Source organism: Erpetoichthys calabaricus, chromosome 1, assembly GCF_900747795.2.
Source record: "Erpetoichthys calabaricus chromosome 1, fErpCal1.3, whole genome shotgun sequence".
Classification (NCBI taxonomy): Eukaryota; Metazoa; Chordata; class Cladistia; order Polypteriformes; family Polypteridae; genus Erpetoichthys; species Erpetoichthys calabaricus.
This window is the reverse complement of record NC_041394.2, coordinates 252,740,108-252,758,710: the sequence shown is the minus strand read 5'-3', so window position 1 is coordinate 252,758,710 and position 18,603 is coordinate 252,740,108. Positions and strand designations below refer to the sequence as shown.

The 18,603-nt window shown below is 36.3% G+C and overlaps 1 protein-coding gene across 3 annotated transcripts in view; it reads right to left on the bottom strand.

Moving 5' to 3' along the window:
• Positions 1-762: 762 nt before the first annotated feature.
• Positions 763-18,603, bottom strand: part of sfmbt2 (Scm like with four mbt domains 2) — a 417,083-nt gene continuing 399,242 nt past the window's right edge. For all 3 annotated transcript variants that reach the window (XM_028814085.2, XM_028814102.2, XM_028814094.2), the window contains 4 exons: positions 15,697-15,866; positions 7,367-7,630; positions 5,989-6,117; positions 763-3,989 (listed from right to left, as the gene is read on the bottom strand). In XM_028814085.2, coding sequence (XP_028669918.1) covers positions 3,849-3,989; positions 5,989-6,117; positions 7,367-7,630; positions 15,697-15,866 — 704 coding nt within the window. In that variant the 3' untranslated portion in view covers positions 763-3,848. The remainder of the gene's footprint in view (positions 3,990-5,988; positions 6,118-7,366; positions 7,631-15,696; positions 15,867-18,603) is intronic.

Genomic DNA, 18,603 nt, shown 5'->3' with positions numbered 1-18,603 from the left:
GCCAGGTGGAATTGAAGAGTCGCATAGTGTGGGGGAGGAACGATCTCCTCAGTCTGTCAGTGGAGCAGGACATTGACAGCAGTCTATCACTGAAGCTGCTCCTCTGTCTGGAGATGATACTGTTCAGTGGATGCAGTGGATTCTCCATTATTGATAGGAGCCTGCTGAGCGCCCGTCGCTCTGCCACAGATGTCAAACTGTCCAGCTCCGTGCCTACAATAGAGCCTGCCTTCCTCACCAGTTTGTCCAGGCGTGAGGCGTCCCTCTTCTTTATGCTGCCTCCCCAGCACACCACCGTGTAGAAGAGGGCTCTCGCCACAACCGTTTGATAGAACATCTGCAGCATCTTATTGCAGATGTTGAAAGACGCTGAAGTTTATATAACGCATAGACAGAGCAGAGTGCAGAACAATTAAAGCTTTTCATCAATCAGCTACAGTGAGCAGAAATCATTTGAAGAGTGAAAAAACAGCAGTTCAAAAAATGAACTATGAGCAAAGGCAACTGTGCATAGTGAGGGTAATTAAAACATTAATAATCTGCTATTTCAGGTTTACACAAGCACAACAAGGCATAGACTGCAGCTCTTGCTTTAGCCAAGAAAAGGATGGCTTTGTGAAAACTGGCACATACTGTAAAACTGAAGTTAGTGAGGCCCGTTATTATAATAGAAGTTCTCTAACTGGAGCAAAGGACACACTTGCAAAGGCAGACTCCACAACGTGACAAATGATTTAATAAAACAGGAGCAATACAGTTCAGTTTAGTTCATTTTTTTTTATTTTCTCAATGTGCTTTGCTATTCAACATGTAAAAATGAGCTTCTTTAAATTTAGGAAACATTTAAAATAGAACTCTGAATAGTCTGCGTATTTGCACAAAAATATATGTACAGATGGACAGGTAGAAATGAGTAAACTTCACAGAAATGCAATGTCTGAATAATATGTGATTGGCCTTGGTAGCATGAGATGGTTTGACAAAACAAATAAATACGAAGAATGATCAAGCTCTGAAATACAACGGCTATTTATGTTTGTTAAGTGCATTCATTTATTACTTCAGATCTCTTAGAATTTATTCAAAATTTCTGCCCACTTTCATGTCAGATACAGAATAATTGTTGAAAACTTTATAAATAAATATATATAATACAAGAGGGACAAAAAAAAATTTCAAGCCTAAGTCTGAAAACAGTTTTTGACAGAATGTTACATGGAGGTTGTATGTGGCCAAACATTAGCCACATGCAGACAATGATGCCAGAGAACCTTTGAAGATTCATTCTTCATTTGATGATTCATATGTCAGAGTCAATGATATCATAATATGTGATTTTGTGGTTTTTACATCAGCTCTAAAAAAAGACATACGCAATAAACCACAACTGCTAGAAAATGGTCATGAACATATTCTAGTACTTAAAGCTAATACTTGTCCTTTAACAAAACTAACCCTCGAAACTTTTTGTTGACCTCTTGTATATATATATATATATATATATATTAGGGGTGAGCTAAAGTAGGTTTACACAGTTTATTCTTGTATTATTATTTATTTATTAATTATTATATTGTTTACAGTAATTGAGTTATTAAAGCCATTATTACTACAGAGTTAATAAAACTATTGTAATAATCATAACCAGTATGTCTTTTCCATACTCACAAGTGTAAACTACTTTTGCCAAGCCCTGTGTGTGTCTTTTTAAATGAAATGAAAAAGATGATAAACAGTGAGTCTGACAAAATTCTGAAGCTTTACAGACCACATTCACAAAAAAAATGGAATGTGCATTTTGTATTTTTCAAAAAAAAAAATGCAATTGCTTGCATTTCATGTATTACTTCCCATCACAAAATAGTTATCTTCACATATTTTGCATAGTGGATTAAGCTATCACTTGCAAATGTTAATCATAATACATTTCACAGTTGGATGAATGCAATGCTATAAAAAGCTGAAAGTCAATTTAAATATAAAATATGAAATCTGTAAAAAAGACAATGGATTCTACTGCCAGAAGCATCAAGTTACTCCTTACTTAAAGACTCTCTCAGATAAAGAACTGAAGGCAAATAAGAATCTTCAATGCAAATTGTCACAGTAAAAATTCACTAAATTGTGCAATTTACACATGCCATTTAAAAGCAAACCTTCAAGAAAAGAGCAAGTTAAAGATCCAGAAATAATTTCAGCTGTCATATTATGATCTCATTGAATCACAAGAACTAAAATCGTCTTGAAACCAGAATACACAGCTACCTCCTGTAAATAATTAATAGAGAGTATAAAATACACTCCTCTTTGTCAATGATATACATATAAGTGGAAAAATGCCTCCTTAGAAAGTATGACCTTAAAAAATAAGTTATGCTCCCATAAATACATTTTAAATGTTTTAAATATCTGCAAATTAACACCTCAAAATACACATACACATATAATAGCTCACAGTATAACAGAATAAATAGAACTGGCAAACTGTTTTGCCATACATAAGAAAATTATTTTTTTAAATGGCAAAACCACAGCCAAAAAAAAAATAAGAAAAGTGGAATAAATCCATGCATTAACCAAGGCATCTGTGACAGACAGATGGGAACTTACATGTGCTCTACTGCATGTCTGAAAATGATCGATTTAAACGTAGCATGTAAACCCCCTTCTTAAAATTAGGATGACTACATAAACTTTAAAAATTTAAAAACATTTCTGGATTCCATGTTGGTACTGGCAATAATCTGATCATATCTAAAAACAGAGCTGGTAAAGTATTAGCCACCATGAAAGGATCACATCCATTAGCCTATAAAGTACTTAAAAAGCTGTACCAAACAGCAGGGATTGAGATAGTAATGTAGATCTCTCCTCCAGAACATATTTATCTGGATCATTTCATACATGGCTCACCATTGTTCTATATATTATAAGAAATCAAAAAGAAAATATGAACACTTTTGATTGGGAAGGGCATACCTTACTTGTCAAGTTCTGAGATCAGAACAGACATATTGTACATACTGTTTTTGAATATGGAGTATCCAAAATGCACTGTTCCCCGACCCGCCGTTAAACAATTTTACAGTATTTATCAGACATGAGTTGCATATTTCATGAAGGTGTTCTTTGTAGTCTGGAGTATGGCTTCATAAATGTATTTTCTTCTCTGTGCACACATCTCCAGGCACTGTCTTACTGTTTTCACAAACACAATGAAAATTACATTAAAGCTGAAATTTTATTATAAAATTTAAAAATATCAGCATTTGACTTCTGGAAAAGATCAGAAAACATTTTATCTGCAGTTTAACTGCAATGTAAGAAAAATGTATCTGCAATAAAACTGCAGTTAAAATAAGATTATCAGAACTTTGTTATCTGGGACATCAGAGGTGTAGGTATCAGTTAGTAGCTGCTGTATAAGACTGAACTATAGACAAGAAACAACCACTGATTACTTATAACATTCCGCCTCATATTTTACATGTAGCAATTCATGAAATACAAAAGCCCAAATTTATCAGCAGTGTCAGAAAACTCCTATAGGTAATTTACTTTGCTGCTTTACAGCTTGTACAAAAATTAGAGCACACTATGGGTGGAAAATACCATAATGAACCATAATGGCATTTTTATCACAATAGCTAGAAATGTTCACCACTATTTATGTAAAAATCTTCAATAAATTGTTATTTTGCCATGGGCTCTGACATTTAGTGGCCAAACCAGCACCAGCTACATTACAACGTACTCTTCTTGGTCCCTCTCTGCTAGCATACATGTGAGCAAGTCTTGAACGCTGAAGGATAATGACCTGATTGAAATGCAGGGCTGCTTGCTGTAAGTCAGCTGGCATATTGAGCATAGAATGCAACTTTTACTCGCTCGATCTGGTGACATAATTTAATGGCTGGCCCAAGTTTAAGATCCATGCATTCTTGAACTGTCGGAAGTGTCAGGAGAAGCAGTGCTTGGCCATCAATGTCCTGGAAAACAAACATACAAGGCATTGTTCATAGTGCTACAAAAAGAATACTATATAAATATATAATGCAAATGCACTACGCACAAGCAATTCAGAGAATATGGAAATATTGTTGCTATGGTCACATGTCCTCTAAAACAAGAGGAGCTAAATATGATGATTCACAGCATGCTATTTATATGTCCCAGTGAGCTGCACCTAAAGCCTAGGTATGGAGGACATGCATAATATTTATTCCATCAAGAACAACAACATCATTTCTCTTCTTATCACATTTTCATACAAAACATATTGATCAAAGTACTTCATAAGATGTTAAGAGAAAATTTTGCAAGTAAAAGGAACAGAAACCTTAACCATGAACGCTAATCAAATCTTATTCAAATATTCACCATCTGACTACTACTTACTGACTACGGAGGGGCTATAAAGCCAAATACTTGTACAATTAGACACTGGTTGTTTTTTGTAGTTTTACGTTATTTCATGTCTCATGCCTCAAACCTTCCCAGCCCACTTTCCCTACACTTTAGAGTCAAGTGATGAATGACATCCAAGCTACAGTATCTATAGATCTCCTCAACTGATGGCAGGGATCAACTATAAAATTAAAAATCTAATCCACCTCATAAAACTGCTAATATGGCAACACCAGAAATAAGCTAGCAAATTAGGAGAGTTGCCACTTATCTTATGTTCCTAATCTTAAAAAGCCATGTGACAGACCACTTGACTTTCAGTGAATAGGCTAAGGTAATATCATGGTTTCGATTATGGAGTCTGCTTGATGTCACATTTGCAGGAATAAAAATATATATACAATATATATATATATATATATATATATATATATATATATATATATATATATATATATACTTTCAGACATGCGGGCATAGGGTATGTTTTATGGGGTTGTATTGGGTGAATCTGGGGTAGAAATTAAGTGTGACACTGCCTCTAACTTTTGTTTTATCAGTTTCCTTAGAGTGTAAGAAGACAAATACCCAGACTTTGAACACTGGAAGCCTAGAGGACAAGCTAAGGGGGCTGTAAAGAATTTTTTGTAGTTTGCAAGGGCACTGACTTAGTGACTGTCATTGTTTGGGGTCTTGTAGGCCAATGCCTCCCAGTTTTGTATTGTCTTGGCCCCCATTTTGTGAGACATACTTTTGGGTTGGGCAGTTGAGATTCTAGTTTGTGTTTTGTGGATATTTTTGAAGTCCTCATCTGTTTTGCTATAATGTGGTGCTATAATCACAACACAATGATTTTATTTATTTAAAGAACACAAAGTATGCCAGTACTGTACATGAGATTAAAGCATCAGGAACTGAATTACAGATCGAGGGGAGATTGTATGATGTGTGTGCCGCCTAGATTGTCAAAAGATAGTTTTGCTTACATTCCCAAGCAAAAGATGTGGTTTTATTTTTGACATGAAATCGGTAACATTTGTGTGATGTACAAGTAGTTGCCACCCTTGACAGTATGTATATAGTCTGTCATTCTATATCTGTTACTAGTATAGATACAAAAAACTGAGTTGACTATTAATGGATGTATGTAAGAGCTCTAAACATAGCTGAGGAAAACTAATTTTACTTTGTACTTTTTACGAGTAGATGACCTTAAGAGAAACCAACAAGCCAGAACAAATTGGGCTGAGCCATAGATCTATGGGTAGCATATGGGTATGGAGGTATCTACTACAGAGCTGTACTGTATTTATTTTCTACATGAAATGTGCAAAATTAATTTAGAAAACAATAGGTGGGGTTTGTCTTGCCTGCAAATGTAACTTTTAAAAATATATGTATATTTTAGAAGTAAATTGAAATGTTCCTTGACTCTCATGCCTTTCAGAAGTAATTTCTTGTTCAATAATGTTGTGTTTTAAAATATTGATGACACCTATACATATTTGTAACACAAAGATTAAGTCATCAACCATTTATTTACTGATGCTAATGTACAGCTTTTCCCTGACAGATGTTTACCTGCTCTTGAAATATTTTTGCAACTGGTGCACAATCTGTTGACTGAATGAACCTGACAACGTCAGTTACGGTCCATTCTAGTGGGTTGCTGTCCAAAATAAGTTTGTCTTCTTCATCATGGTTCTCCATCTGCAATGCCAGCCAAAACAGAAAAAAGAAGAAAGGTATGTTTGATTGTTTTAACTTCTCCACATAGACATTGGTAAAAACATCATATTACTTAAGCGGTTCTCTGAAGAGGGAAGCAAAAATGAATACTTCACAAAGAGAATAAAGTTTTCATTAATGATGTCTTATCTACAGAAAGTCTAAGAAAACAATAATTTATTATCAGAATCCTTGTTGTTGAATAGTACAACCATAGAAAAACATTACTAAGAGTAAAAACAATGCACACATATACAACATCAATATTTTAATAAAAACAAAGGGAAATAAAGGAAGGTACTGAACATATGTTCTGTGCAGGATGCTAACTGTGATTAAGTTATTATGGATATTGACAATCTAAAAACACTGTTGTAAATAGGAAGGCAACAAATAAAACCATAATTTTGAATGAAAAGGGCTGAATAATAGATCATATTTGGCTGAGTAAGATATCACTTTTGTCTTTCAACAAATTCAGTCATGTTGTTAGCCTTCCAGAAGAAATTATTTACAGATGAAAAAGCTTTCTTTATCTTTCCCACAAAGAAAAGGCACTTGTACACCCAAAAAAATGTGTTTTAAGTTATATATTTAGATCTGTGCGGCACGGTGGCGCAGTGGTAGCGCTGCTGTCTCGCAGTAAGGAGACCTGGGTTCACCTTTCCGGGTCCTCCCTGCGAGGAGTTTGCATTTTCTCCCCATGTCTGCGTGAGTTTCCTCTGGGTACTCTGGTTTCCTCCCACAGTCCAAAGGCGTGCAGGTTAGGTGCATTGGCGATTCTAAATTGTCCCTAGGATGTGCTTGGTGTGTGTGCCCTGCGGTGAGCTGGTGCCCTGCCCGGGGTTTGTTTCCTGCCTTACGCCCTGTGTTGGCTGGGATTGGCTCCAGCAGACCCCTGTGACCCTGTAGTTAGGATAGAGCGGGTTGGATAATGGATGGATATTTAGATCTGAATATTCCATTATGCTTCACTTCAGAATGTTTTAGAAAAAAATAGGCTTTTAACTAAAAGGAAGTTGTCTTATTTTAAGTCTTTACATCTCTACAAATTCTTGGAAATAAATTGATAAATAATCAAGCATTCATCTTATACTCAAGAGAAAAATGTACATATAAATTAAATGTTTCCTCAACGGAACAAAGAAGTGTCTGTGAAATGTTTGGAAGAAAGAAACAAAGAATGTGTACTCATAGATCCAGACTTTTATATAAGAATCAAAATGGTTACCTTAGCAGTAGGGCGTTTGGCTGGATAATATGTTACATCTTCAGTATAAGACAAAGATCGAGTTGTTCTTTTTCTTCTAGTCCTCTCGATATTTGTAGGTCTTATGGTATCACTGCTCCTTCTTAAAGTGGCAGCCCTTCTCGGTCTCCCAGTTTGGACTTCTACAGAAGATGTATCGGTCTGATCTTCACGTTGTTCTGAGCTTGTCTCTTCACTTGCTGTTTCATCTTCCCCACCATCTTGATCATCATCATCTTCACTGTCCTGAGAGCCAAAAAACAAATTTAAAATGATTAGAGCTTTGGTGACTATGTGTTTGAATTAAAATTGAGGAGCATTTCAGATAAGCATATTGAATTTCCTTGTGTCTAAAATTGATAGGAAAACACTGAAAACCTGACAAGGCTTGTGTTCAGCACAGCACTGGACTGTCTAAATTGTGACTACAATGCACATAGTGGGTTAGGCAGCATGGTTATCTATCTGCTACACAGGGAAATTGATTACTTACTTCTTGAAAGACAGATCACAATCTGTGAAAGTGCCCGTAGCCACTTTCACTTTCACTCTTTACATGTCAAGACAATTCTGAGACACATCACTTGCAGATGACTCTAGATGACTCTGGAGTATACGAGTACATAAGGAACACCAAGAACTGGAGAATGACTTTGTTGACTGGTGCATGCTGAATCATCTATAGACAGACATCAGCAAAACAATGTGATGGTGGAGAAGGTTAGGAAGAACAACTCTTCTCTAATATTGGTCTTCATCTAGAAATCAGCTATAAAAGCACTTAGACAGAAATCTGAATCAGGCTGCCAATCAGAAGCCATATACAAAAAGGACCAGAGTCAAATCTTTTTGTTCAGACATCTTAGGTTCATTGACATATGTTCCATCAGCCCATGTTTTCAAGTGTGTTCTGTTATACAGTGGTATTTTAAGGCGCTACAATGAGAGCAGGTGACTTAACAAGTTCGTCTGGAAGGCTGATCCTGTTCATTTTTACTAGTGTGGATCTCTGCAGGTAGAAGAAAATATTGACTAAGCTGATGCCTATAATGCCTAACGCTATCCCTTTCATGGAACTCTGATCAACCTCTGAAGCACATACAGAACAAGAAGAATTCTACCACTATGCTCCAGGGAGAGCTATCAAATTTTATAACATCTTATTTGTCTAAAAGATATGATTTATTTATCAATGTACTGTACTTGCAGCTACTATCTATCTATCTATCTATCTATCTATCTATCTATCTATCTATCTATCTATCTATCTATCTATCTATCTATCTATCTATCTATCTATCTATCTATCTATCATTTTATGCTTGTAAGGCAGGAGCCAACCCTGGACATGAATTGCTGGTAATCCCATAGTACAACAGTTTACTTTCCATAGTTTCAGTATCCAAGTGTAATCCTGTAAGGATATATAGTGTAACTATGTGCATCTATTTCAACAACATAGCAGTAATCTTTTAGAGTGGATTCTCCCACTTTACACAACACCAACATAGCCATTGTCGATAAAAAGCTCCACCAGGACTGTGGTATTCAAGTGCAGCCTTGTGGGGCTATTTAATAGGGTACAAACATTGGGCAGCATAATTTATAATATTGTTATCATATATATTGATAAAACATAAAAGTTCACAAACAAATTATAATTATTCTAGTGAACAAGTTACATAATGGCTTGCTTGTTCAAAATACAGACTTGGGATTTGGGAATCTGCAAATAATACCAGAAAGAACATTTGCCAAATATGCAGTGGGGATTAGATAATTTTTTAGAAGTTTGCAATTCAACATAGGTATCTGAAAAATTTTAAGATAAGATAAAAAGTAATGGAATGCTGGAATACAAGAAAACCAAGAGAAGATTTACTGGATTAATTCTCTTGTTGTAAACACAATGAGTAGAAGTTAGTATAATAAAATATAAGGAAATGTATGCTTAAATTGTTATGAATGTAAAAAAGAAAGAAGGATTATGTGAAATGTTTTATTGTTTACAGTTTCTAACTAATATACACAGTGCGTATAGTGCACTGTGCAGAGATGAGTAACCAAAAGCACCCATGGGCTAAAGTGTACACCCTATGTAAAAATGAAAAAGAATCTCAAGTTCTTAAGTTTTTAACCACTGCACACATACTGCACATACTTTATGATGTAATGGGAGGTTAATTTTTGTGAGAGTATACGCAACAGAATACAGCTTTTAGTTGCCACTCAAGTCATGTAGTCTGATTCAACTTGCATTCAGAAAGAGTGCAGGTCCTGTGGTGAAAGTTAAGTGGGTGACAGTGCATAATCTTCCCCAATTAAACTCCTGTTTTAGCATAGGTACAACTTTATTCTTTTACAGCTATATAATTAATAGAGCTGATTCTGTTCTTTCACCATTTTCATGAGAATTCAGTTATTCGTTTAACTGATAGGGCAGAATACAAATTTAAAAAATGGTAAACAGCATTTCTAAAACTTGATTATTGGCTAAGAAATACAAATTATGATATTTCTCAGCTATATTTCATGCATGAGCATGAAATAAATGTGCTGAGTAAATAGGGGAAAAGAACTGCACACAAGATTACAGTACAGATAATACAGATATTACACACATATGAAACAGTGCAGCACCGGCATTTTTTTATTTCATAGTAGCACACATTTAATTAATAATGTGCACTGTATACATTATGCTAAAGGTCAGGGTTAAAATGTAACGAAATATTGTGAATAAACTTGCCGTTAATCACTAACCTCACAATAAAGGCATTTTGTTTACACCCCATACAAATGCATAAAATAACATGGTGATCTGATCACATAACCTTCAGCCTGCTCAACTGACTTTATGTTTGTTTAAAAATACTCTTCCGGAAGATGCCTATCTGCTATGCTCCCAAACTAAACATTTCAAAGTGCATGTTTACACTACTAATGTTAAGAAAAGCCAAGCAAAATGACACCTTTTATTGGCTAACTAAAAAGATTACAATATGCAAGCTTTCGAGGCAACTCAGGCCCCTTCTTCAGGCAAGATGTAATACAAAGACTGGAGTTCCCTGTGTTTATATACACACTCTAGGACAAGAAACAACATTGGTAAATCTTTAAATGAGAAATTTTAAATGTAAAAAATTAATAGATTCATTCGGCTAGGGTTAATTTAACAAGAGAGAGAAGAACAATGTATTGTCAAGATCTCTGGATAAGATAACGTCCAACAAAGTCTTTTGAAGTTTGTAATGAGTTTTTCAAAACAATGTGGATCTGTAGACAGGTTGTCTGTCATTCTGAGAGATGTAAACAATCCTCATATCTGGCCATAAAACTCTTGTCTCTATTCAATCCATGTTGTAATGTATTAAATTTTAGCATGAGTTTAACTTCCCATTCTTTTCTCTCTTGCTGTGTTTTGAAGTTGCCCATAAGCACTGCGACTTTAAAGTTCCTCTCACAGTTACATTACATTTAAAGATTTACCAATGTTGATTCTTGCCCTAGAGTGTGTATATAAACACAGGGAACTCCAGTTTCTGTATTACATCTTGCCTGAAGAAGGGGCCTGAGTTGCCTCGAAAGCTTGCATATTGTAATCTTTTTAGTTAGCCAATAAAAGGTGTCATTTTGCTTGGCTTGTCTGAAAGCTTTAAAGGCTGACCTTCTACACATTCAAAGATGTGTTACTTGTGATGCTCGAGGATTTCAGATCTAAAGTACCTGATAATATACCTTGGACTTTCAGCATATGTGGTTTTCTCTGATAACTTTTCTTTTCTTAATGTACTTTAAAATAATATCAATTAAACCATTATCCTATCCCAACACCTGTATTTCTACAGTTAAGTATAGCTTTTATGCAACACAACTCTGCTTATTGCATTGACTTGTTTCATTCACAATCCATATTACTAACTGAGAATGTTAAACCGGATGGACGCAGGGACATCCGGCCATGGGCCGTGGATGCAAAAGACGTACTGCGCAGGCGCCCCAAGAAATACGTACTGCGCAGGCGCCCCAAGAAATGAGGCGCTGCGACCACAGAAAAAAGGAGTCAGCGCAGAAAAAAGGAGTCAAAGAAATGAGGCGCCGCGACCACAGAAAAAAGGAGTCAGCACAGAAAAAAGGAGTCAAACGCCGGCGACGCACACAGCGCCGCAAGAAACCCATTGCACACGAAACTAGCACACAAAAAAAAAGAAGCCGCTCGCGCCCCACAAATCCCACACCCACCTCCAAGCACCCCCCCCCCCACAAGCAACGGACGGGACACACACAAAGAGGAGGATTCAACAAGCCCCTGGCACACAAAAAAAAAGAAACCGCAACCCCCCCCCCCCCTACAAGCAACGGACGGGACACACACAAAGAGGAGGATTCAACAAGTCCTTGGCACACAAAAAAAAGAAGCCGCTCGCGCCCCACCAATCCCACCACCCCCTCCAAGCAACCTCCCCCCCCCCCCAGACGCTGGCAAAGCACACAGCGCCGCACGAATCCCATTGCACACGAAACGGGACGCACACAAAGAGGAGGATTCAACAAGCTCCTAGCACACCACAAAAAAGAAGCCGTGACCGCCACACAAAACCCATTAGACATGAAACGGGACAGACTACGGACATGGCACACGAAACGTTCACAAAGACGACGATTCAGACCCACAAACACACTAACATCAATAAGAAGTGACACCCAAAGCCCCATTTCTGAAGGAACCGTCCGTATTAAACATACATCATCTCAACACCTTCACACTATGCAGCATAGGTGGATCTCCTTACACTGAAGCACTATTAGCCGTTCAACTGCAGAAAAGGCTCCATATTAACAGTGAGTGCGATCCTCCTTATTACTTATCCATATTTCTCACGCTGAAGAACAAACAAGTCATAAATACACGATCACAGGTACAAAACGATACGGCTCGGATAACGGGACCAAACACACGAACCCGCATGAAAAAAACAAAATACACGGCGGCGCATACAACGGCTTCTGAACCCCTGGAAGAAAAAATGTCTCGGCTCCAAAAACGCAAAGCTCAACTAACACATTAACAGAAACGAGCGCATATGGACAGACACAATGAACGTAGACGCATACAGCGCGCGTCTCAAAGTGCTGCATCGAAACAGGCATGGATTCAAAACGAAACACCTCCCGTCTCAGACATACAGAAACGGCAGCGAAGGGACAAAATAGATAAACGCAAACGTCTACACCGCACATCTGGAATGCCGAAAAACAAGCAGGCAAGGCTCCAAAAAGAGAAAGCTCAACTGACCGACATACAAAAACGAGCAAGGCTCAATACAAACAATGCACGCAGTAGACTACAACAGGCTTCTCACACAGCACAGGCAAATCGATTACAGCTCCAAAACAACACGTCCCAAATACTACACATACAACAACGCGCCTCTCAAACGGCACAAGCAAAAGATACACGTCACGGACATCAACGACAGACACCTGCTAAACACTTGCGCCAGTTAGCTGACAACGCGTTCAATAATGAGTCCACTATTCAGGAAAATTCATTGGGATTAATGAATGTCATTTGCAATCATTGTCATTCACTTAACTTCCCTGAAGAAACAACTGACAATACAAGTAATGAATTTACACGTTGTTGTCAAAAGGGTCAAATTAGACTGCCTCCTTTACATTCATATCCTCAATATCTACAGAAGCTTCTAACTAACGATGTACCTGAAAGTGAAAACTTTATGAACTGCATTAGATCCTACAAATCGGTATCCACTATGAACATGAACAGTGGCACTGCACATGACATCCGTCTTGCAAAACTGTTAATTATTGATGAATGTACAATGGCATCCAGTCACTTACTCAACACCATTCATAAACTTCTACAAACGTTGATGAATAATAATATTCCCTTTGGAGGAAAGGTACTTTTATTAGGAGGAGATTTTAGACAGTGCTTAGCTATTGTTCCACATGCCATGTGCTCAGCTATTGTTCAGTGCACCTTAAAATATGCAGACAATTGACATTACTTTCAAAAGATACAGTTAGTACAAAACATGCGATATCCAGATCCAGATCATAACAATTGGTTATTACATCTGGGAGATGGTACACTCACCAATACAGATAGACTTCACCCAGATATTAGTACAATTCCTCAAGCCTTTATCTGCGACGACTTAGTTACAGAGATATTTGGAACAGCAATCTCATTAGACCAAATGCCCCTTTTAACACAACGCGCTATATTATGTCCAAACAATATTAATGTAGAAAACATAAATACCCAAGTCATTGCATTACTTCCTGGAGAGACACAACTCTTTCTAAGCTCTGACAAAGTTGACTCTGATCACGACGATGACCATCTTCATTGACCTTACAAGTTCTGACCTGAAATTACCTTTTACACTTAAAAGGCGTGTACAAAGAAATTTTCCAATAACCCTTTACACTGTGCCACACACTTTACTGTTTGCTTTCTATTTGCATCATCTACACCTTCACACTATTCTATATCTCATTCATACATCACGCTCTTTGTCATTTCCCAACACCAGGGGTTGGCGAGCGAAGCGAGCAGGGGGCGGAGCCCCCTAGTTAAAACTGTTCTACAAAACAATTGTTTAAAAATGCTGCATCATTATAAAAACGTATCTATAATGAACACACTGAAGATAATCAAATAGCACATGAGATTTGAATAAAAATAATGCGCTACAAAGCTGATTTGTTAGAATATATACAGTATTTACTAACCTGTATATACTATAAATGTAATGAATTATTGTTATTATTATATGTACATAGTCTATTTACCAAGTTGATTCTGTACTTTAGACAACCAAAATTAAACTATACCTTCATAAGAACGACGATCAGGGATGTGTTCCAGTTTGGAGAACTAGACTGAACCTTGGCCACCATGGAGAGGAGCAGCCATCTTAAGGTATGTCCATATCCATACAGTATATCTCACAAGCCCTGGATAAGGCCCTCTAAAAGGGTGTTGCACAATTATCCAACTACAGAACACTTCTAAGTCAAGTCAGGCACTTATTCAGTTTATAGAACTGATTTAGTATTTTCTGACATTACAAAAGATATTTATTAAGTTGGTTTATAGTGTAATCTTCGGTTAATAAGCTTCAGTTAAGCTTAATATATCTTGCATTACCTAAAGGATATTTATGCTTTGCTTAACAGATTTGTATTTGCTAGTGTCCAACTGTGGGAAAGTAAATAAATCTTTTTTCTTTTATAACTAAATATTAAAATATGGTTATGTGAATGTTGCTTAATTTGGATTTTTCTGATAGTGTTTTATATTTGGAATGCACACTGCCACCGTGACTAGTATTGCTGCCTTACAGTTCGTACAAATTGTTTTTGATTCCAAGCCCACTCATGATCTGTATATAGTTTATAGGTTTTATTTTGTGTCCGGGTAGGTTTTTTCCAGATACACCTATTCCTCTAATAACCCAAAAAGGTGCAGGTTAGGTTAACTGGTGACTATAAACTGCTTAGGCATGACAGCACAACAGTGCATGCATCAGTGCCTTCTGATAGACTTGTAAGTATCATGTCCAGAGTCAATTATTACCTTCAGTCTCAGGTTAGATAATCTTGGGCTAACTTTAACCAGGCAATTGTAATTTCTGTAAAAAACAAGATTATATATAGATGGATGTTTCATATGTGTAAATCTTTTTACAACTCCCAAGTATATCTTCTCAGTAAACTCTGCATAAGAATACACTGAGTTCATCAGTGTGTAACCATTTCTCAGTAAATGATATGCTGAGACACAGGCCCTAAGCCAGCAGCAACAACTACAAAAACAACCATACATAGAAATGACACTAATCCACCTAACAATCTGTCTTTGGACTGTGGGAGAAGGCTAGAGGCCTTCTAAAACACATGAAGATCATGCAAATATGTTGGGAATGTGACTTCAGAGAAAAAAAAAACTAACCGCTACCTGCAGTGTAACTGTGCCTTTCACAAAGTTTTATTTTTTTCAAAAAAATAGCAGACATGCAAGAAAAAAAAAACTAATAAAGCAAAAACAGCATTTGGCAAAAATTATTTTTCTCTAATAGCAATTTAGGTTTGATTATGATTTTGGAACAAGCTTCCCTTCAATAAATGTTCTATATTATTAATTGAGGAAAAAGACTGTGATGAATAGAGAAGCGGAGCCTCTTTAAAATATAAAAACATATTCTTTCAAATTACAACTTTAAAGACATATACAAGAAAGCAGTTGCTCATGTAAAAATATACTGGCTGACTAGTACCTGTGGAGAGCCTCCTAGCGTGTAATCCACAGCAGATGACCTTCTCTTTTTCTGTACGAAGATCGATTTGCGCTTTTTCCGGCGCCTGGTTGGCTTTGTCAACCCACTTTCTGCACAGCCGACGCCAATAGTTGGCTTGATGACCTTCTTCCGCTTACCATAGTAGTATGCTAAGAAATAATATAAAGGGACATAATTTAATGTGTTAGGGCCAGGAAAACAGAAATCATTAATGGATAACACTTGGGCAGATGTATCATACTTATTTTTAACAAAAGTAGATAATAATGGAAAATATTAGCAGCAGAAAAGAAAAACATCCAGCTAAAATTAATGAAGTAATAATGATCAAATTCATGTTACATTTAGACACTTCACTACAATGATTATTTTTCTATCAGTAACAAAAATCGAGAGTAACGAAAAGAGAAAACATTAGTAATACAATATACAGTATGCCAAATAAAAGAAAGTACACTGAAAACTATAAAATATAAAAAAAATTAGCTGAATGTATTAAAAATATATATGAAATCCAACATTTTGAGTGCAATCAGTAATGGACAATAGTCAGATTTGTTTGTCTTCTGTGTTCATGCATAGCAGAAATAATGTCCAAAGTATTTATATTACTATTATTAAAACAATACTTATTTTATTGTGTATATTCTTTAAATAAGCACTAACAATTCATTGCTTATGAAACAGTTTTTGAGAACAAATTAAAGAAATAGAAGTACCTGTTGAAGTAGTAGTAATGTTAACAGTACAAGGTACAGTGAAAGTTTTACTTGCATGTCTGTCCAACATGTTGTCAAATACCCTAAAGAAATGTTTCAGGCAAAAGGTGAACTAAACCTCTATACATAAAAAATGTAAATGTAAAATATAAATCATCACAAATCTTCGGCAGTATGCCAGCTGAAAATTGTTAAAGCTATTTGAAATAATGAAAGGTTATAGTATGCAGGAGACATATAGTCAAATACTTTCAGGTTATAAGTCTTATTATTAACGTATTAGGTGAAACTTGAAATTATAAAGATAAGGCAGACTAAATTTGATCCATAAGATGGTACAGAAAGGTCTGGCTTAGGTTTTTACAAAAAGTACAAAGCATAATAAAAACAAGTAAAAACATCTCTCTATTATAATAAAAAAAACTTGGGTCGAGATGTGACTTTCGCGGAAAGACACTTTGACGTCCTGCAAGACTACACTTTACAACCTTTGGAAGCAAGACCCGTGAGATGGTGACTTTTGCACGTCACGCCCTACTTACAATTTAAAACAAGATCATGGACATCTAATCTCTCAGTTGTTGGAATGCTTTTGGCAGACACACTTCATGTGCTCACAGCTCTTAAAAATGTTATATGTTCTAGATGGCACATCAACGACTAAGTGAAGAAGAAACAGCAGTGCGTCGAAAAGAGAGAAAGAAGGCAAAAAAGAATGCACAAAAGAACAATAATAATCTATGTGCAAATTCTGAAAATAAGGAAAGTAATAATCAGCCTGGACCAAGTGGTGTTGAAAACCTCGTAGGTCCAAACGGGGTCAGAAATAAAAGACTTCATAAAGACGTTCAAAAATGTTGACGCAATACATATGCAGAGCAGGTTACAGATTATGAAAGCAGTGGAATTCGAAAGGCTCAAAAAAAACATTGGTGCGATACTTATGCAGAGCAAGGTAAAGAATATGAAAGTAGGAAAATTCAAAAGTATCAAAAAAAAGATAATAAAGATCGCATTAGCACAAACAAATGGAAATTATTACTTGGTGAAATAACGGAACAGGACATAGGTGATATGTCAGAAGTATGTAGATATTGTTTGGCTTTAAAGGTTAAGTCGGAGACTTGTAGATTGTCTAATTCGTGTTGCCATCAGGGAAAAGTAGTGTTGCCTCCCAATGAAGAGGCGTATTTGCAAGAATTAAAAGATTTGTTGTTTGGTGAAAGTAAAATCCACAAACACTACAGGCAAAGTATCTCAGTCTACAATAATCTTTTCACGTTAGCATCATTCAATGCACAAAACGTAGACTTATACTATAATGTACCATACGATATGAGAATCTGTGGTCCCGCAACAATTAAAGCTACGACAAGTTTAATTTCGAAGAAACCACAATTCGTCCAGGTGTATATTTATGATCACGGAGAAGTGATGCAACATAGAATCGAAAGAGTATGTAACAATTCGCATGAAAATAACAATCTCTTTAAATTGTATATCCGGTTAACTAAACCCAGGGGTGGGCGAGTGAAAGCGAGCAGAGGGCGGAGCCCACCAGAGTATAATTAAAAATACTGTTGGGATGCAACAGTAAACTATTAGAAGAACATGTTGAAGAATCAGTGGTACATTCATTTCTCTCGACTACTTGTTGCTGTTATAGGTAATAATGGATGATGTTAGCAAGATATAAAATTTATAAAATGTAGACTATCACGTACCTTGCACCTCTGTACTGTATATACATAACAAAGTATGTGTATGATTCTACCCTAGAATACACACAGAAGAATTTAAATATACAGCATATAAGAGCTACAAAACAGATTATATAATTATACTCCAAGACATGAATAGGATCTCTGAAACAGTAAGGTATAAGAGCTTCATAAGAGGAGGTGTAGGACAAATGCTAGAAAAGGACACATCTGATGATGAACAATGCTAGCAGATAGTTGATAATCAAGGCTGTTCAGGTCAACCATTAACAGGAATTACAGAGATATAAAACTACGGGATCTAGGAAACCTCCTGAACCCATGATGACACATACAGCACAGAAGAAATCACTGGACCCTACCACTATGATTTGAACGTATGGTTCATGGAACAAAATCAAAAGGTATAGACATCAAGATAAGGACCTTAGTCTAGATAACAGTGT